We start from the raw sequence: 21291 nt of genomic DNA on the forward strand, positions 1-21291 counted from the left end.
TTGGTTGAAGGAACAAGAGGTAAAATAAATTAAAGGCATTATTTTAAAGGAGGTGCAGGGACAGAGACTCCTGGCAGTGTATTTCGACAAGTATTTCAAGGTGGCAGGATATGTCTAGAAGCATATTGAAAAAAAGCAAATGAGCTCCTTGGCTTTACAAACAGAGACAACGGGCGGAATTTTCCCAGAATTGCACTAAGTGTGGGAGCGGGCAGGGAAAATGGAATTCTACCTGCCAATGAAAATGGTGGGTTTTCACACCGTATCTTCCCAAACCTGCCTCATTATATATTCACTCCCACGAAACACGCCATTTCCATGGCGAGTGGGGTCTCATGTGCCCACTCGCCATCACCTCGCTGTTGCATCACGCCGGCCGCCATCTTTAAAAGGCTCATCGCCACCAGCTCACCACCTCTGCCCAGGAGACATGGCCAGCAAAGGCAAAAAGACTGCAGCCCCCCCACTTCAACGACGGGTCCCTTGAGCGACTGCTGGATGCTGTGGAGGCCGCCGGGATGTGCTCTACCCCTGCTCTGGCCGCAGGATGGGCAGCAATGTCACCAACCCGGCTTGGGAGGCGGTGGCAGCGGTGGTCAGTGCGAACGTCCTGCAGAGGAGGACAGCCTCCCAGTGCCGCAAAAGGATGAATGATCCCCTCCGTTCCACCAGGGTGAGTCACTCTCTTCATCACCCCAACTCACACACTCAAAACCCATCACACACACAAAGGGCCCTCACTCACTGCCAGTTCAAGGGCCCATCACCATTCACTCTTTCACACACACCATCATTGTCCTCACCCCATCCATGGCACCACCCACACAGGCCAGGCATACTTATCATCTGGCCCGGCAGTCGTCCTGATACACTCTCCCCATCTCTATCCGTGCAGGTCAAACTAGCTCACAACAGGAGGGAAAGGTCGCAGACGGATGGAGGGATGCCGGAGATCAAAATTGTGATAGAATTTGAAAACAGAGGCATCCAGCTGGTCAGTGATGACCAGGACTGGTCCTGGGCTGACGGTGAGGTTGGTGCTGCTCTACCAAGTGAGGATCCAGCAGTGCAACATCCATCAGACAACCATGCAGTGAGTGATGTGTCCTGTTTCACAGGCCACTGTCATGTACTAATTATCTCTCCTTGCTTCCACAGGCACATCTGACAAACAGCCGATGGAGTCCATGACCCAGGGCCTCCAATCAAGCCCCAGAGAAACCTCGGAAAAGGAATCTGAAGGTACCCTCCCTGAAGTCTTGTCACAGCACTCACTCACACCCTCCACTAGCGCTGAGACGCATAACCTGGCTTTAGAGTAGCCTCGGGGTCACAATCTGGTGAGCACTTTGCACTGTCTGATCCACAGCAAGTGGAGGCAGGGACCACCCAGGTCCCTGGCATTCGGAGGGCTGCTGGAGGCCAGAACGTTGCTGAGTCTGGGTCAGATGACAAGCCTCTGGACTCGGTCATGTCACAGTTGCTGGAGCTGCAAAGGCAAGAACGGGAACATCAGGAAGGGATGTCTACTGCACTCCTCAGATTGCAAGGCATGATGGCAGAGTCCAATCGCCTTCAGTCTGAGGTGATAGCGTCGGCATGCCAACACACCAAGGGCAACACTGGTAGGATGGTGACCGCCATGGAGACCTTGGTCCAGGACATCGCTCCTGCACAGCTGTGCGGGCTTAACTCCATCACTGATGTCATAGTTGGCCTCCAACAGTGTGTACGTGAGACGGGTGCTGGGCAGCTCAATCTCACTCCAGCTACCCCTTCTCCTCATGGAGTCAGCCAGGGGCCCTCGGGCACCCATGGGAAGGAAAATCAGCAGGTGCACACTCCAGGCACATCCATCCAGGTGACTCTGGGAGTGACTGGCCCATCTGAATCCCCTTTTCCTGTGACCCCAGCAGCTCCAGCTCCACAGGCCAAGGAGGGGGCCCCTGCCATACAGCAGGACACTGAAAGCAGGCCGGGGCTCTCCAGGTCTCGGCCCTCCAGAGGACGCCCACCAAGGGCATCACAGACAGTGTGTCACAGTCAGCAGGCAGCCTCCACCTCCGCTGTGGATGTCTGGGGAGCACCAAGATGTAGCGGCAGGGTTAGGAAAGTTAAGGAGAGTTAGTTGCACAGCCTGGGCATGAGTTTTAATCACTTGTACATACTGTCGACTATTGTCAATAAACTCCGAAGAATATCTCCCTGCCTGTGGCTCCTTGTTCTGATGTCATCATGTCACTCAGATGTGAAACCTTTCTGCACAAGATAAAAGGCAAGTGTCTCAGTCCAGGGCCTCTTACCTGTGCTCTGTGCAGCCTTCAGACCACAGTGATGGTCCAGCCTCACACTCCCTGGAAACATTACCGATGCCTGCACCTCGGCCATGCTGGTCATTGCTGCCAGAATGTAGTGGGCAGGCACCACAGAGTTCTCTCATTCTCTGTGTGTGCTCTCAGCACCTTTAAGGTGGGGCTGGTCCCCATCACACCAGCATCTGTGACCCGTGATGCTGTGCACCAGCTCCTGAAGGGCTGAGGTGCTGAAGATGGACACAGCATCAGATTCGTCTAAAGTTTCATGGCTGTGTCTCTGAGATGGCCCTGATCATGGAGCAAAAGCAAGCTGCCCTCGGCCAGACAGGAGTCAGACATTCTCAGAGACCACGTGAAGATCTATGGAATGTCCTCACTAAATGTTGTCATCATCCTCCTGTGATCGAGCAACTATTAGGGCCTCCACTCCACCTCCATGACAGGAGAATTCTCACAGAGGGTATTGGTGCTGCCATAAGCCAGACTGGAGTCAAACATTCACAACTGCAAGGTGAGGATCTATGGGGACATCTCACTGCATGTCGTCATCATCCTCCACAAATCTGGCAGCTATGAGGGCTCCTGAGCATGCCTGCCTCATCTAACCAGTGCGAGGGCCTCATCCCCATCATTGCCACCACCGAGGACCCCCTCACCCTCACTCTCATCAGCGCCCTCCTCATCGGAGGAGACCTCCAGCTCCTCCAACTCCTCCTCAGCCAGCTCCTCTCCCCATTGTAGCGCCAGGTTGTAAAGGGCGCAGCAGATGACGATGATGTGTGACACCCTCTGTGGACTGTTTTGCAGGGCTCCACCAGACCGGTCCAGGCACTGGAACCGCATCTTCATCATCCCGATGGTCTGCTCCACCAAGTTGCTGCATGAGCCTCATTATAGCTTCGCTCTGCTGCAGTCTGAGGCTGCCACACGGGTGTCATCAGCCACGTCCTCTGCGGGTAGCCCTTGTCCCCAAGGAGCCAACCCTGCAGCTTCTGTGGACCCTGGAAGACATCAGGGATCTGCGAGTGACTCAGGATGTAGGCATCGTGCACACTCCCTAGAAACCATGTGCAGACCGGCAGGATGTGTTTCTGGTGGTCGCATACCAGCTGCACGTTCAGTGAGTGGAAGCCCTTGCGGTTGATGAAGTTCACTGAATATAGCGATGGAGACCAGAGCACCACATGAGTGCAAGTCAATTGCACCCAGCACCTGTGGGAATCCTGAGATCTGGGCAAATCCAATGGGCCTTGTATCCTGGCTGTCCCAGTCCCGGGCGAAATGCACAAAGTTGTGTGCCATGGAGAAGATGGCATCCGTGACCTCATGGATGTATTTGTGGGTGGCAGATTGTGAAATCCCACAAAGCTCACCTGTGGAGCCCTGAAAGGAACCACTGGCATAGAAATTGAGCACCGCAGTCACTTTCACAGCCACTGGCAGCTGATGCCCTCCATGTCCCCTTGGTGCCAAGTCCTGCAGTAAGTGGCAGATGTGAGCCACCAGGTCCCTAGACATGTTCAGTCATTGGTGACGCTGGTTCTCAGTCATCTGCAGGAATGGCCGGTAGCACCTATAGACCCTGGGTCGCTAGGCGCCGACCAGCCACAGCTCGGTGTCACTCCTGGGCAGCGTGTGCGGGGGGTCCTGCTGCCCCTTCTTCATGAGGTTGCTGCTCCTGCCTTTGCATGGCCAGGAGCCTCAGGCACTGTCTCCTCCATCTACTGTGGTCTCTGTAGGCTGCCAGACATACAGCTAGTTCACCAGGATCCATGGTCCTGACGTGGTCCTCCTGCAGCATGAAAGAGAGAGAGAGACGTGGTTATCATGGCTGTACTTAGCACCTTTCCTGACACTGTGTGACCGCCCCTTAATGCTTCCTGGAAAGTGCTGATCACCCCTCGGATGGCCAGAGATGATTACGCTGCATGGCTGCCCTGTCAACCTGTGACATGGGGGACACTGGTCCAAACCGGGATGCTGAGATTGCAAGGAGCTGTGAGTGCCTCCAGCAGTGACTGCTACATGGCCAGTGTTGGTGAGGAGGTTGTACAATGTGTGCAGTCCAACTGCTCTGCGGTCCAATAAAGTGGTGGTGGACTCGCAGTCTGTGCCAGCAGGGGGTGGGGCGGTGGGGGGTAAGGTACGGAGCACTTGGTAGCCCTTTGGTGCCTCTGTGATGCTTGCCTGGGTGGGCAGGCTAGGAGCCCGACCACAATCATATCCCTGTGGCTGCGCCTGATCTATCTCAGTTGCAGAGGGATGGTCAGTTTATACGGGTGTCCTGAGTGTGTGGCCACTTCCCTCGCTTACACTGCCCCCCACCTCGATTGCCTGTGTGTGGGATGCAGCACCAGGGCCGCACTTGACACCCCCTCCCACCAATCGACAATGGTGGCCTCTGAGGCTGGCCAACATTTGCCTCCGTACATGCCCCCCCAGCCCCCCTCCCCCTCAGCAGTCACCTCTGGGGCCAGTTTCCCCCACCCCACCCTCGGCGCTTCTGAGACCTGTGAATAACGGGCGAGCTGTGGAGAGCACTCCTGTTCACTCACCTCAGTTCCCCCAAAGTGACGGCCGCCAAGTGCGCGTCACCTGTGTGCTGTTGTGAAACACGTCGGCGTGCTTACCCGCTGACATGGACAGACCATACGGTGGGGTTCCAAGAGCCTGGTGGATGGCCTTTTAATTATATGCTAATGTATTACAATTAGCTCCCCACCGACCGCTGGCGGGAAAGGCGGCCCACCGTCTGCAGGCTGAGCGGAAGGTCGCGACCTGCCTTCACACCGTCGTGAAGTGGGTCCCGCCATCTTTTCTGGGAAAGCCACCAATCACACCTGCCACCAGCGGGCTCGGCAAATTCCACCCATAGAGTACAAACGGCAGGAAGCTCTGCTGAAACATAATAAAACACAGGTTAGCAGCCAGCTGGAGTATTGTATACAATTCTGAGCATCATACTTTAGAAATGATGTCAAGAGGCTTGGAGAGGGTGTGGAGGAGATTTACTGGAATGGTATCTGGGATGAGGGACTTCAGTTAATGTGGGGAGACTGGAGAAACTGGGATTGTTCTCCTTAGAGCAGAAAAGGTTAAGGGGAGATTTAATAGAGGCGTTCAAAGTTAACAATGGTTTCAATAGAGTAAATAAGCAGAAACTATTCCCAGTGGCAGGTGGGTCAGTAACCAGAGGGACACAGACTTAAGATAATCGGTAAAAGAATCAGATGTGACATGAGGAAACATTTCTTTACACAGCAAGTTGTTGTGATCTGGAATGCACTGTCTGAAAGAGCAGTGTAAGTTAACCATAACTTTCAAAAGGGCATTGGGTAAATAATTGAGGAGAAAAATGTGGTGTTCCCATGCATCTGCTGCCCTTGTCCTTCTAGGTGGTGGAGGTCATGGGTTTGGAAGGTGCTGTCAAAATCGCTTTTGATGTGCTGGGCACTGTTTTGAGATGGCCGGAAATAGTATCTCTCCTTAAAGTCCGGCAGCATTGACATTCGTGACTGGGAAGAGCTGGCTACCACTTGCTCAGAATGGCGACAACCTGTCCTTTAAGCTACATCACACTTTCATCCCCAACTGCTTAATGCTGAGGCACAGCAGCAGCAAAGAACAAACAAATAGAAGGTAAAATCTGTACTCCAGACCCCACCATCTCATGGAACAACCTGGCCCAAACACTGCAGGGTCCCAAGTTGCAGTGTCCTAGGAGTATAAAAACATATGACTTTAGGAGCAGGAGTAAACCATTAAACCCATTGAGTCTGCTCCACCATTCAATAAGATCGTGGCTGATCTGGTTGTGGTCTCAACTTTACTTTCCTCTCTGCCCTCATAGCCCTTGACTCCCTCGTCTATCAAAAATCTCTCTAACTCAGCCTTGAATAAATGCAATGACCCAGCCTCCACTGCTCTCTGGGCAAGAGAATTCCACAATCTAATGACCCTTTAAGTGAAAAGAATTCTCCTCTTCTCTATCTTAAAGGAGATCAATTATTCTTAAGCCATGTCCCCTGGTTCTGGTCTCTCCCACAAGTGGAAACATCCTCCCCGTTTCTACCCTATCAAATCCCCTCAGGATCTTATGTGTTCAATAAGATCACCCCTCATTCTTCTAAATAGGCCTGGGCGTAGACCAAACCTGTTCAGCCTTTTTCCTTAAGATAAGCCCCTCATCCCAGGATTGAGTTGAGTGAAACTTCTCTGAACTGTTTCTAATGCTATTATATCTTTATTCACATGAAGAGACAAAAACTGTATACAGTATTCCAGATGTGGTCTCACCAATACCCTGTACCGCTGGAGTAAAAATTCCCTACTTTTATATTCCATTTCCCTTGCAATAAATACCAACATTCCATTTGCCTTGCTAATCATTTGCTGTACCTGCACAGTAACCTTTTGAGATTCATGTACCACGACACCCAGATCCCTCTGTATCGCAGCATCCTGTATTCTCTCTCCATTTAAATAATATGCTGCTTTTCTATTCTTCCTGCCAAAGTGGACAAGTTCATGTTTTCCCACATTATACTCCATCAGCCAAATTTTTTCCCACTCTCTTAACCTGTCTATATCCCTTTGCAAACTCTCTACCTCCTCTTGACAACTTACTGTTAGGGAGTTCCAAGATTTTGACCCAGCAACAGTGAAGGAACGGCGATATATTTCCAAGTCAGGATGGTGAGTGACTTGGAGGGCAACTTCCAGGTGGTGGTGTTCCCACCTATCTGCTCTCCTTGTCCTTCTAGATGGTAGTGGTCGTGGGTTTGGAAGGTGCTGTCGAAGGAGCCTTGGTGAATTCCTGCTGTGTATCTTGTAGATGGTACACGCTGCTGCTACTGTGCATCAGTGGTGGAAAGGGTGAATGTTTGTGGATGGGGTGCCAATCAAGTGGGCTGTTTTGTCCTGGATGGTGTCAAGCTTCTTGAGTTTTGTTGGAGCTGCACTCATCCAGGCAAGTGGGGAGTGTTCCATCACACTCCTGTCTTGTGCCTTGCAGATAGTGGACAGGCTTTGGGGAGTCAGGAGGTGAGTTACTTGTCGCAGGATTCCTAGCCTCTGACCTGCACTTGTAGACACAGTATTTGTATGGCTAGTCCAGTTCAGTTCCTGGTCAATGGTAACCTCCAGGATGTTGACATTCATTCCTTTCATCTAAATAATTGGTGTAGATTGTAAATAGCTGAGGCCCCAGCACTGATCCCTGTGGCACTCTACTTGTTACAGCTTGCCAACCCAAAAGCAATCCATTTATTCCTACTCTTTGCTTTCTGTTAGCTAACCAACCCTTTATCCATTATAATATGTTACACCCTACACAATGTTTCCTTATTGTGTGTAGCAACCTTTGATGTGGCACCTTATCAAATGCCTTCTGGAAATCCAAGTGCACCACATCTACAGGTTCCTCTTGATTTCCCTTCATCCACCTTGCTTGTTACTTCCTCAAAAATTCTAATGAATTAGCTAGACACAATTTCCTTTCCACTAATCCATTTTGACTCTGATCAAATTATTAATTATCATGCTATAACCTCCTTTATGATGGATTCTAGCAGTTTCCCTGTGACAGATGTTAGACTAACTGGCCAGTGGTTTCCTGCTTTCGGTCTCCCTCCTTTCTTGAATAAAGGTGTTACATTCATTATTTTTCAATTCACCAGGGCCCTTGCAGAATCTAAGGAATTTTGGAAGCTTCTAACCAGTGCATCTGCTATCTCTGCAGCCACTTTTTTTAAGACTTTGGAATGCAGGCTGTCTGGTCCTAGGGACTTGTCAATCTTTAAGTCTAATTGTTTTACCCGCACCTTTTCCCTGGCGATAGTGATTGTTTTAAATTCCTCCCTCTTATTCCTCTTTCGATTTTCAAGTAACTTTGCAAAGATTTCTAAGTCTTCCACAGTGAAGACAGACACAAAATACCTGTTCACCCTTCCATCATTTCCTTGATTTACATTACCAATTCCCCAGACTCCCTCTGTAGAGGACCAACACTAGCTTAGTTACTCATTTATATTTAAATACATGTAGAAACTCACATTATCTGGTTTCACATTTCTAGCTAGCCTTCTCTCAGACTCAACTTTCTCCCTCTTTACCTCTTTTAGTCTTTATTTGCTGGTTCTTAAAATGTGTCCAATCCTCTGTCCTAACACTAATCTTTATAGATTTATACAGTGTTTCTTTCAATTTGATAGTCCTTAACTTCCTTTTTTTGCCATGGATGATGCAAAATTCCCAAATAGTCTTTCTTTCTCACTGGGATAAATCTTTGCTGACAATTATCAAATATCTCCTTAATAGCCTTGTCACTGCATCTCTACTGTTCTACCTTTAACCTAGTTTCCCAGCTCACTTTACCTAACTCTGCCTTCATATCCTATAATTATCTTTATTTAGGTTTTAAACACTAGTCGTAGACCCTTCACATCTCCCCTTCAAACTGAACATGAAATTTTATCATATTATGATCACTGTTGCCTAGAAGCTCCTTTACCATGAGATTATTGATTAATCCTGTCTCGTTGCTCATTACCAGGTCTAGAATAGCCTGCTCCCTGGTTGGCTCTAGAACATCCTGCTCTAAGAAATTGCCCCGAGTACACTCTTTGAACTCCCTTTCCAGGCTACCTTCGCTAATCTGATTCACCCAATCTACATGTCGATTAAAGTCACCCATCGTTATTGCGGTACCTTTTTTATATTCCCTTCCTATAATCTCTGTCCTACAGTGTAACTACTATAAGGGGCTTACAAATACTCCCACATGTGACCTCTTACATTTTCTATTTCATATTTATTCCCAACTTGCTCCCACATCTTGCTCTTTCAAGCCAAGGTCATCTCTCATCATTGGGCTAATGACATCCTTAATTAACAGAGCTACCGACCACCTTTTCCTAGCTTCCAAACTTTTTGAAATAACAACTACCCTTCAATATTCAGGTCCCAGCCTTTGTCACCTTGCAATCATGTCTCAGTGATGGCCATCAGTTCATATATATTTATTTATGCCTGTGCAAATAGTATATCCAGCTTGTTATGAATGCTGTGCACATTCAGATACATAGATTTTAACTCTGTCTTTTTACCATTTTTGTAGTCTTAGGCCTTATCTGCAGGCATACTCTTAAGTTTGCACTCTCCATCCCCTTCTGCTAATTATCACCCAAATCGCTACCCTGCTCTAAACATTAGTTGTTAGTCTATGATTTACTACATTTTCCCTCACAAGATCCCTTTCACCCAGTGTCCTGAGCTGCTTTGTCCTAGAATCATGGCCAGAACTTTACACTACCCAAACGCACCCCGTCTCCCGGCAGGTTCTGAAGCCGGGGTCGGGGGTTGGGGGGAGGGTGGAGTTGGGGGTAGGGGGGTGGGGTGGAGGTGGTGGGCATAGGTGGGAACCGTGAAATTGCATGAGCAGGGTTCCCTCTAGGATCCCACCAGCTCTGACCTGGTAGTGATTTTACTTTGGGGCGAGAATGGCCTTGGACTGGAAGCCAGCCCTTGCCCCAATTAAAGGCCTTAATGGTGACTTGAGGGCCTTTTCCACCCAGGCTCAATTTTTAGGTTGGCAGCTAATCTGATTGGCTGTCAGCTCTCCAAGGGGGGACTTCTGGCTGGTGAAGCACCCCCCTCCCCGCTCTGCACCCCCACCCCCCCCACCCCGGCCTGCCCCCGCCAATCAACCATTGTTCAAACACGAAATGGCACCAGGACCGCTGAAGTCAGCGAAGGATGTGTTCCCCCCACTGCGTCCCCCACCGTGACCCCCACCATGTCCCCCCACCAACTGTTTGGATGGCAGGGGACAAACACTCACCGTCCTGAAAATTCAGGCCCATAAAATTATTACAGTAAAGAAGGTGGCCATTCGGCCTTTTGTGTTTGTGCTGGCTCTCCTAAGAAGCAATTTACCTATTACCACTAGCTTGCCTTCTCCCTGTAACCCTACAAATTCCTTCTTTTGCAGATAATAATCCAATTTCGTTTTGAATGCATTGATTGAAGCTGCCTCTACACTTGCTGTGTGAAAAAAATTTTCCTCATGTTACCATTGTTTTATTTGATAATTACCTTAAATCTGTGCCCTTTGGTTCTCGATCCTTCCACCAATGGGAACAGTTTTCCCCAATCTTCTGTCCAGAACTCTGATGATTTTGAATATCTCTATGAAATCTTCTCTTAACCTTCTCTTCTCCAAGGAAAACAGCCCCAACTTCTCCAATCTCTTTATGTAAATGAAGTTCCTCATCCCTGGAACCATTCTCATGAATCTTTCCTGCACTCTACAATAGCTTCACATTCTGAGCTGCTTTGCAAGTATCTTTACTGGTCCAGATATAAACTGCTCAGAACGCTTGCATCAAGTGAAGATGACACCACACAGGAGCTGTCACAGCTCAAGGTCAAGGAACTCTTTACACTTTCAATGCAACTCAGGCTCCAAAGATAAGTTTATAAATATTCATATTACATAACTTCACGTGGCATTGATGAAAGCATTTCAATGTTACCCTTGCAAATCCTTTCTTGCTCAGCCTTATCTTGCTTCAACATGCGCCCCACAGATACTCCAGATTCAGGTGGCTGAGCAACTTTGAATTGCTTGGAGCTGTGCTCCTTCCTTGACTTTGCTTTATTGACACTGTTATTGAGGAGTTTGTTTGTGAAGATTAGCTGGTACTGGGTGGACCCGTAGCTGGAGGGGTTCCCACCTCCTTCTCATTGTCACCAAAGAATCTTTCCCTGAGGAAAACATTTTTCTTGCTTTTGAGTGTTGAACTGAATTAGAAGGGGAATCACTTGATCATGAACTGATTCTCATTCACTCAGCAACAAATCTCTAAAGAAGGGAACTAATGCCACACAATAAGAGCCAGAAGTAAGGTGTGGAATAAAGGGACAAGGGTGTGAAAAGAGAACGAAAGAAGAAATTATAGATGTCAAAGCACTATCACCGACACACTGGCTGGAATTTTAAGGCCCCTTCACAGTGGGGATGAGGCCATAAAATATGCCGAGCCATCCAAAACTCCATTGACTTTGGCTCGCATAAAATTCCACCTACTCACTCACACAGACACACACTCACTCACTCACACTCACTCACTCATACACACTCACTCAACACTCATACACTCACACACTCATACACATACACACACACACACACACACACACGCACTCACTCATACACATACACTCACACATTCATATGCTCACAGACTCACACACACACTCACACACACACAAACATACACACTCACTCACACACTCATACACTCACACACACACTCACACTCACTCACACACACACACATACATACTCACACACACACACAGACACACTGACACACACTCACTCATACACATACACTCACACATTCATATGCTCACATACTCACACACACACAAACATACACACTCACTCACACACTCATACACTCACTCACACACACACAAACATACACACTCACTCACACACTCACACACTCACTCATACGCACACACATACACTCACACACTCACTCACTCACACACACTCACACATACACACACTCTTACTCATACACTCACTCACACACACACATACATGCTCACACACACACGCAAACACTCATTCAGACACTCACTCACACACTCTCATACACCCACACTCATACACTCACGCGCACACACGCACACTCACACACTCATACACTCACACTCACACTCACTCAGGCACACTCACTCTCTCAGGCACACTCAATCACTCAGGCACACTCACTCACATGCACTCACTCACTCACACACACACACTCACACACACACTCACTCACACATTCATACACTCACACACACACACTCACTCACACACACACTCACACTCTCATACACTCACTCACACACACATACTCAAACACACATACACTCACAAACTCACTCACACGCACTCATACACTCACTCACACACACACACACATACACGCTCACTCACACACGCAAACACTCATTCACACACCCACACTCACACACACGCTCATACATACACTCACGCGGACACACGCACACTCACACATTCATACACTCACACTCACACACACACACACACACTCAGGCACACTCACTCACTCAGGCACACTCACTTACACGCACTCACTCACACACACACACACTCACTCACACTCACTCACACATACACATGCACATTCATTCACTCATGCATATGCACTCACACACATACACATACTCACTCACACACACAGTCACAGACTCACACTCATTCACACACACACTCACATACATTCACTCACTCACACTTACACACACTCACTCTCACACACACACATTCCAGAGCTCCAGGCTTATACCATGAGGACAAATCCCACCATGGCAGCTGGTGGAATTTAAATTCAATTAATAAATCTGGAATATAAAGTTAGTCTCACTAATGGTGACCATGAGATGATTATCGATCGGTGTAAAACCCATCTGGTTCACTAATCTCCTTTAGGGAAGGAAATCTGCCACCCTTGCCTGGTCTGACCTACATATGACTCCAGACCCACAGCATTGTGGTTAACTCTTAACTGCCCTCTGAAATGGCCTAACAAGCCATTCATTTCAAGGGCAATTAAGGATGGGCAACAAATGCTGGCCCCTCCAGTGAAGCCCACATCCCATGAATGAATAATGAAAAAAATTTACACACACACTAACAAAATTGAACATGCACTTACACACTCACTCACACACTCATACACTTACACACTCACTCACACACACTCATACACTTACACACTCACTCACACAGTCACTCAGGCACACTCACTCACTCAGTCTTCCTTCTGTAGAAAGTATTTTCCTTTGATTTCCGGTAGTGAAATTCCGTTGGAAACAGTTCAGTTCAATGCGGAGAGGCCAGAATTGCAGTGGACAGTCTCTGACTGATTAGTTCTCACTTTCAGACACAGGAGATTCCTGTCTAATAACAGGAGGAAAGCAACAACAAGCAAAAAGTGGAAGGGAGAGGAAACATTCTGAGGAAATAATTAAAAACTAAGGTATCCTAACCAAAGAAAAGTTCAGCAATCCTAAACTGAGTGAGTCAGAGGCAGCAGTAAGAGCCTCCCACCGAGCAAAGCTGCGCTTGACTCCACCTGCCCTCTATCAGATTAGAGACATTAGCTCCTACAGGTACTGGGGGAGGACCAATCCATTAGGGGTTTAATCCTTTCTCTGGTTCTTTATGTTGTGGTAAAGATGTGACCGATCATGGGGATGTGTCCCGTGTCTCCACAAATCACACAAAGCAGAGCCTGACGGATTCCATTCGGACTCAAACATAGAGAGAGAAGCAAAGGATACGCTGGAGATTGACTCAGACAGAAGCATGCCTTCCCTTTCGGCACTCACTCTCAGGTATGCTGCCATCTGCCTACTCCTATTATCTGCCACAGGTGTTGACCTAAGACCTCAGGAAAACCACAGAAAATGGTTGCAGATTGAAGCTGTCAAAAGGGGGATTCTGGAATCGCTGGGATTGGAGCAGCCACCAGTAATCAGGAAGCGTGCGAGCAGGGAGGAGGAGGAGAGAATGTTGCAGCTCTTCCTACGAGGAGACAGCAAGCAGCACAACACAAGCAGGAAGCTGAGCTATTCCCTAGACCCTGTCAGATCAGTCACTGTCTTTCCAGTGGAGAGTGAGTAGTTAATTCCAGCAAACTTACGTGTGAATATTTGTGAATCTTAACCCTAAAATTACTGCTGAGTGTGAGAGTGAATGAGAGAGTATGAGAGTAAGATTGATACCGAATGTGTGTGAGTGAGAAAGTGTGAGAATGTGACAGTCAGTGTAAGACAGTGTAAGAGGATGAGCGAGTGTGAGAGATTGCAAGCAAGAGAGAATGGGTGTGAGTGTGTTTGAGAGAGAGCGAGTGTGAGAGAGAATGTGAGAAAGTGTGACAGATTGTGAGAAAGTGTTGAGTGTGAGCGAGAATGAGTGTGAGAGAAAATGAGTGTGAGAGAAAATGAGTGTGACAGCGTGTGTTTGAGAGGGGGAGAGTGTGAGAGAATGTGATAGATTTTGAGTGAGCGTGAAAAAATGTTGAAAGTGTGTGAGAGTGAATGAGTGTGAGAGAGTGCATGACAATATTGAGTGTGAGTGTGAGAGAGTGAGTGTGAGAGAACAGTAAGTGTGAGAGAGAATGAGTGTGAAAATATTAAGTGAGTGAGGGACAGAGTGTGTGAGTGGGGGTGAGTGTGTGAGAGAGAATGAGAAGTGATTGTGAGTGGCTGAGAGTGTGGGGGGAGTGTGTGAGAGAGTGAGTGTGTGAGAGAGAGTGAGTGTGTGAGAGAGAGTGAGTGAGAGAGAGTGAGTGTGTGTGAGAGAGTGTGTGTGAGAGAGTGAGTGTGAGAGAGAGTGTGTGAGAGAGTGTGTGAGAGAGAGTGAGTGTGTGACAGTTACACACCAAAGGCAGGATTTTTATGTCAGTGGTTGGGCATGATTGGCGGGCCTGGGAGCGGACAAGGAAAGGGCCACCATCCATGGTTGGCCCCTGACCGCGATTTCACGCTGGCGGGCCAATTAACAGCCAGCATGAAGTGTGCGCTGATGTGATCAGCACTGCCAGGTGAGGGGTGAGGGGGTGGAAAAAGGGAGAGCCCTGGAGGCAGTGCAGGTCCGGGGAACTCTGACAGAAAGCACCCTGAAGGCAGGGAGTGGCCTCGGGGATTTGGAGACTTCAAAAGTATCAAATAAATATTTTTAAATCCAGAAAAAAATGCCCACGCAACACAAGCAGTCACCTGAGCATAGACATTATAAACATTCTGTGCATAGACTTTTTAAAATTTGTTAACGGAAACCTCATCCTGCCCTTGGATGGGATTTCCTGAAAAATGCAAAGGCCGCCTGGCCAATTCGACTCCTGCCAACCGTAACATTGGTCGGGCAATGAAAAATTCCATTTAATTGTGCCGTTAATGGGCTTTACAGTCCTCTTAATTGTCAAGGGGCGCGCTTCCGAGTTTAGCGCCCATCCACCAATCGAAATATCGCGCAAGTGCGTGATGATGTCGGGACGCTCACCTGATGCCATCACGCACTATTTTACACTCAAGTGGGTTGGGCATACCCCTGCCCGCTCAGCAAAAAATTCTGGCCCAAATGTGGGAGAGTGAAAGAGTCTTTTTATCCTTTCATGGGGTGTGGGTTTCACTGGCAAGGTCAGCATTTGTTGCCCATCCCTAACTGCCCTTGAACTGAGTGGTTTGCTGGGCATTTCAGAATCAACCACATTGCTGTGTGGTCTGGAGTCACATGTAAGCCAGACCAGGTAAGCAGATGGGTTTTTATAACAATTGATGATAGTTTCATGGTCACCGTTACTGAGACTAGCTTTCAATTCCAGATTTATTAATTCATCGAATTTAAAATCCCACCAGCTGCCATAGGGGAATTTGAACCCATGTCCCCAGAGTATTAGCCCGGGCCTCTGGATTAATAGTCCAGTGACATTGCCACCACCCCACCAACTCCCGATTAAAAGCAAGAGTAACGTACTCAGAGAGAGTAAAGGAGAGAATAACTAAGTGTGAGTGTGAGTACGTGTGACTCACCAACTGTGAATGTGATAGAGTGTGGGAGGAAGTGTCTTAATGAAAGAGTGTGGGTGAATGTGAGTGAGTATGATACACAGTGTGAGTGTGTAAGTGTGTGTTGGAGTGACAGTAACTCAGTCCTAACCAGAGCTGGCATGAGCGTACCTTACATTGATGAATGGAGCAGGTTGAGTTCATTGGCACTGTGTCCAGTTGAGTTTCCCAAAGGTTTTTGTGGCTTCATCTGTCCCTGGAGTAACCTGATTTGGTGTATGTAGATGGTGGAGAGTCTTTGTGGAGTCAGGAAGTGAGTCGATCATTGCAGAATACCCAACCTCTGACCTGTCCTTGTAACCACGGTGTTGATGTGACAATTTCTGATCAACAGGACCCCAGGGTGATAAAAAAGCTGGCTGTTCTGCTGCTAGAGATGATCATTGCCTGACCATTAGCTGCTGCCACTGTCCCTTGCTAATTGTCAGTAAAAGCCTGGTCCTGCCGAGCACTGGTGTGGGCTGTTGCTTGTCACTGTTTCTGAATCCAGCTTCATAACCATTTGTTCTCCACAGTTGAAAGAGCCAGAGACAGTGGAGCGACTACTCAAGAGGAGAGAGGCCTTGCTGAGAGATTAACCCTGAGTGTTTCCAGGAGTAAGGCTATTTTCCCAGGTTTAAAGGTTCTTCGTGCTGAGTTAAAATGTTACAAACATCTCCGAATCACCGAGCATCTAGAAAGGCTGAATTCCAGCTTGGGATGGCAGGTTAATGTTTACAAGATATTGGAGACCAGCAGCCAGGGTGAAGAAGAGTCTCAGCTGATTGATTCCAAGGCCCTACACTCTGGGCCCATCATCACCTTCAGTCTCAATGTCAAGCCACTTATTGAGCTCTGGGCAGACAGTGGCCTGCAGCAAGTCAGAATGCAGCTCACAATTTCCCCAGCCCACCCCGAGATTTTCCTGTTGACCACACGTATAAGGGATTCTCTGACGTTGGAAGTTGAGACCGAGGAGGTGAAAAGTATCAGGAGAGAACGTAGAGCAACAAGCTCAACTGAGGATTGTTTGAGAAAACAGAAGCGCTGTTGCAGGAAACCTTTGCTGGTGTCATTTAAAGAGATCGGATGGAGTGATTGGATCAGGGCACCTGAATCCTACAATATGTATATTTGTGCAGGTTCCTGCCCTGCCAATTACAAAGCTGCCAACATGCATGCCATGATTAAATCTGCAATGAACCAGCTCTCTGGAGGAGCCAGTCCAGGACTCTGTTGCAATCCTGCAGCCTATGAACCAATGACACTGCTGCACTACAGCAGTGAGGGCAAACTCACACTCACAGCCTTTGATGACATGATTGTCACCAATTGTCATTGCTCCTAATCTCCTGCCACACCTCTTCATCCTCCACCGGCAGTATCCACACTGCACAATCGCTGATCAGCGTCCACACTGTCCAATCCCCTATCAGCGTCCACACTGTCCAATCCCCTATCAGCATCCACACTGTCCAATCTGCTATCAGCGTCCACACTGTCCAATCCACTATCAGCAACCACACTGTCCAATCCTATCAGCGTCCACACTGTCCAATCCTCTATCAGCGTCCACACTGTCCAATCTGCTATCAGCGTCCACACTGTCCAATCCACTATTAGCAACCACACTGTCCAATCCTATCAGCGTCCACACTGTCCAATCTGCTATCAGCGTCCACACTGTCCAATCACCTATCAGCGTCCACACTGTCCAATCTGCTATCAGCGTCCACACTGTCCAATCACCTATCAGCGTCCACACTGTCCAATCCGCTATCAGTGTTCATACGGTCCAATCCCCTATCAGTGTTCACTCTGTCCAATCCCCTATCAGTGTGCAAACTGTCCAATCCCCTATCAGTGTCCACACTGTCCAACCCCTATCAGTGTTCACCCTGTCCAATCCGCTGTCAGTGTTCACATTGTCCAACCACATATCAGTATTCATATTGTCCAATCCCCTATCAGTGTCCACACTGTCCAATCCCCCAACAGTGTCCAATCCCCTATCAGTGTGCAAACTGTCCAATCCCCTTTCAATGTCCACGCTGTCCAACACCCCCGCCCCTATCGGTGTCTACATTGTCCAATCCCCTATCAGTGTTCACATTGTCCAATCACCTATCAGTGTCCACACTGTCCAACCCCTATCAGTGTTCACCCTGTCCAATCCCCTGTCAGTGTTCACATTGTCCAACCACATATCAGTATTCACATTGTCCAATCCCCTATCAGAGTTCACACTGTCCAATCCCCTATCAGTGTTCACACTGTCCAATCCCCTATCAGTGTCCACACTGTCCAATCCCCCAACAGTGTTCGCACTGTCCAATCCCCTATCAGTGTTCACACTGTCCAATCCCCTATCAGAGTACGCACTGTCCAATCCCCTATCAGTGTTTACTCTGTCCAATCCCCTATCAGTGTCCACCCTGTACAATCCCCTATCAGTGTTTACACTGTCCAATCCCCTATCAGTATCCACCCTGTCGAAGCCCCTATCAGTGTTCACACTGTCCAATCCCCTATCAGTGTCCACCCTGTCCAATCCACCAGGAGCCACAAGGGTGAACCCAAAGTGTTGAGTTAGAATTCAGTCACATCTCACAGAGTCCCAAAGCACTCACCTAAAATTCATGCATTTCTAACCAGAAATTATAACCACCAGTAATTTAGGAGATGGTTTGGAAAATGCATCAAGCTTAGGGGAGGTGTCTTGAGCCAGGAGGCGGGGCCTCAAGCCAGGGGGAGGAGCCTTAAACTAAGAGGCGGGGCCTTTTGTTAGGGGAGGGGCCTTTACCTAGAAGAGAGCCTTCTCCTTCTGGACAACTCACTTAGGCCTCCAGCTCAAATAACACCAGAGCCTGATTTACATATTTAAAAGATCGCACAACCTTGTCAGCCAATAACAGCCTGTTAGGATTCTGGACAGGGGAGGTAAGTCACAAGGTGTCAGGATGGGGGGTTGCATCAGCCCCACAGTGTCAGTGGGGTTCTGTCACACGGGGTCAGTGGGGAGGCTGTCAGTCCTGCGAGGCCAGTGAGGGTCAGTCCCACAAGATCAGCGGGGTCAGTCCCACAGAGTCAGTGGGGGTTATTCAAACACAATCAGTGGGGGTTAGTCCCACATTGTCAGAGGGGGGGGGGGCATTCAGTCCCACAAGATTAGTGGAGGTGGAGTCAGTCCCGTGGGGTCAGTCACACAGAGTCAGTGGGGGTCAATGTCACGGGGTCAACCCCACAGTGCCACTGGGAGGTCTGCCACATGGGTCATTGGGGGGTCAGTCACACAGGGTCAGTGGGGGTCAGTCCCGTGGGGTCAGTGGGGGAGGTCAGTCCAATGGGGTCAGTGGGGGTCAGTCCTGACCCACAATACACCATATTTCATTTGATATTTATTTAAAAAGATTATTTATTATTAACCTTTAATTTATTGGAATGTTTTCTTGCCTGATCAATCAAGAATTTTGTAATGGGAATTGTTTGTGAATTATGCATATTTTGAATGTATTTTGTACATTTATACAATAAAATATTTAAGTAAATCAAAAAAAACCTCCTTGTTTTTCTTTCAGAGAAAACACAACAAATTATCCAAGTTTATCTTATAGTGTTTAACAGTGAAAGGTTTCTCAGAGGAACCTTGGGACTGATTAGGGTCCAAAAGGAAGGATCTATCATTGGAGACAAACAGCATGACTGATGTATTAAATAAAAACTTTGCATCGGTATTGACCAAGGAAAAGGGTGTTACCAAAGTGACACTAAATGAGGGGGTAGTTGAGACACAGGATAGGATAGAAATTGATAAAGAGGAAGTATTACAAAGGCTGGCCACACTTAAAGCTGATAAATCACCAAGATCGGATGATACACCCGGGAAAACTGAGGGGAGTAAGGGTGGAAACTGCAGAGGCAATGGCCAGAATCGTCCAGTGCTCCTTGGATACAGAACCTATGAACGTACAAATAAGGGGCAGGAGTAGGCCACTTGGTCCCTCAAGCCTGCTCCGTCATTTAATAAGATCAAGGCTGATCTGACTGTAACTTCCTGCCCACCACCCCCCAATTACCTTTCACCCCCTTGTTAATCAAGAATCTATCCACCTCTGCCTTAAAAATATTCAAAGGCTCTGCTTCCACTACCTTTTGAGGAATAGAGTTCCAAAGACTGACGGCCCTCTGAGAGAAAAAATCTCCCCTCATTTCTATAACAATACAGGAATGTTACCAGAGGGCTGGAGAATTAAAAATGTTACACCCTTGTTCAAAAAAGGATGTAAGGATAAAACCAGTAACTAAAAGGCCTGTTAGATTAACCTCAATTTTAATTGGGAAAGGATAATTTGGGAGAAATTAACAACAACTTGTATTAGCATAGATTAAGAAAGGATAGCCAATATGGATTTCTTAAGGAAAAATTGGATTTGACTAAATTAATTGAGGAGAAACATCGGGACAGGGATGGTGAGAGGGTAGGGCATGTGTGCGAACAGGAGGGGCAAAGTGACTGGGGACGGGAGGGCAGTGGGAGCTGGAGGGGAAGGAAGGTCTGGGAGCAGTGCATGGTGGAGTGGGCAAGTAGGAGGTGAAGGTTGGGGTGGAGAAATGTCAAAAGTCTATTCTTGTTCTCCTGCCCCTCCTTTTCTTGCCCTTTCTTTTCTCCAAATGTTACTGCTCCCCTGGTTCTCTATTCCCAGAGGCAGTGTATGCAGTCTTGCCAGTCATGAAAACTCTCCCTTTGCTGATAAAGAACTAGAACTCACGGAAAAACCCTGAGAAGTCAAAGAACCAGAAATAATAAACCAGCAACTAACCAGTTTTTTGTTAGTTAGTGACAGGCTGACCTGAGTGAGGCCAGGTGTCAAGCTGTTCTGGGTGATCCACAGGGGAATGCTGGGTATCTCACTCTATGAGTGCCAAGGATGGCTGAGTGGCTCTTATCCATCTCCGCTCCTCCCTGTCCAACTTGGTATCCTGTGGGTACAGCTGTTCAGATCCAGGGACTGTGGTTAGGCTGATTGTCTGGAGATTTGAAGTTTTCAAAGGAACTTTGGCTTCTTTAGTGGATTCCAGTTCAGGGTCTGGCTCAGGTGTTAGGATAAATGGGGTGTTCCAGTGTCTATTGCTAGATGCTTTGGGTTGGCCAGCAACAGGTGGGCAGCCTGCTCCTGAACTTAGGCCAGCCTGTCTGGGCCCGGACAATAGGAAGAACACCTTCTGAAAGGGGCCTCTCCTGTATCCATGCCAGGTAGGGCTACAGTGCTGTAGCCTGGGCAGTTGCTATGGATCATTTTAAATGTGGTGGGTAACCCTGTCAGGTTGCTTTGTGATTCTG

General features: G+C 48.1%; 1 protein-coding gene across 1 annotated transcript; it reads left to right on the forward strand.

Annotated features, from left to right (window-relative positions):
* The first annotated feature begins 943 nt into the window (after window positions 1-943).
* Window positions 944-17298, forward strand: LOC121287605 (growth/differentiation factor 15-like). Its single transcript, XM_041205533.1, has 4 exons — window positions 944-1028; window positions 5030-5173; window positions 13775-14017; window positions 16487-17298. The coding sequence occupies exons 1-4, from the start codon at window positions 944-946 to the stop codon at window positions 17296-17298; spliced, it is 1284 nt and encodes a 427-aa protein (XP_041061467.1).
* Window positions 17299-21291: the final 3993 nt, after the last annotated feature.

This window comes from Carcharodon carcharias, chromosome 14, assembly GCF_017639515.1.
Source record: "Carcharodon carcharias isolate sCarCar2 chromosome 14, sCarCar2.pri, whole genome shotgun sequence".
NCBI lineage: Eukaryota > Metazoa > Chordata > Chondrichthyes > Lamniformes > Lamnidae > Carcharodon > Carcharodon carcharias.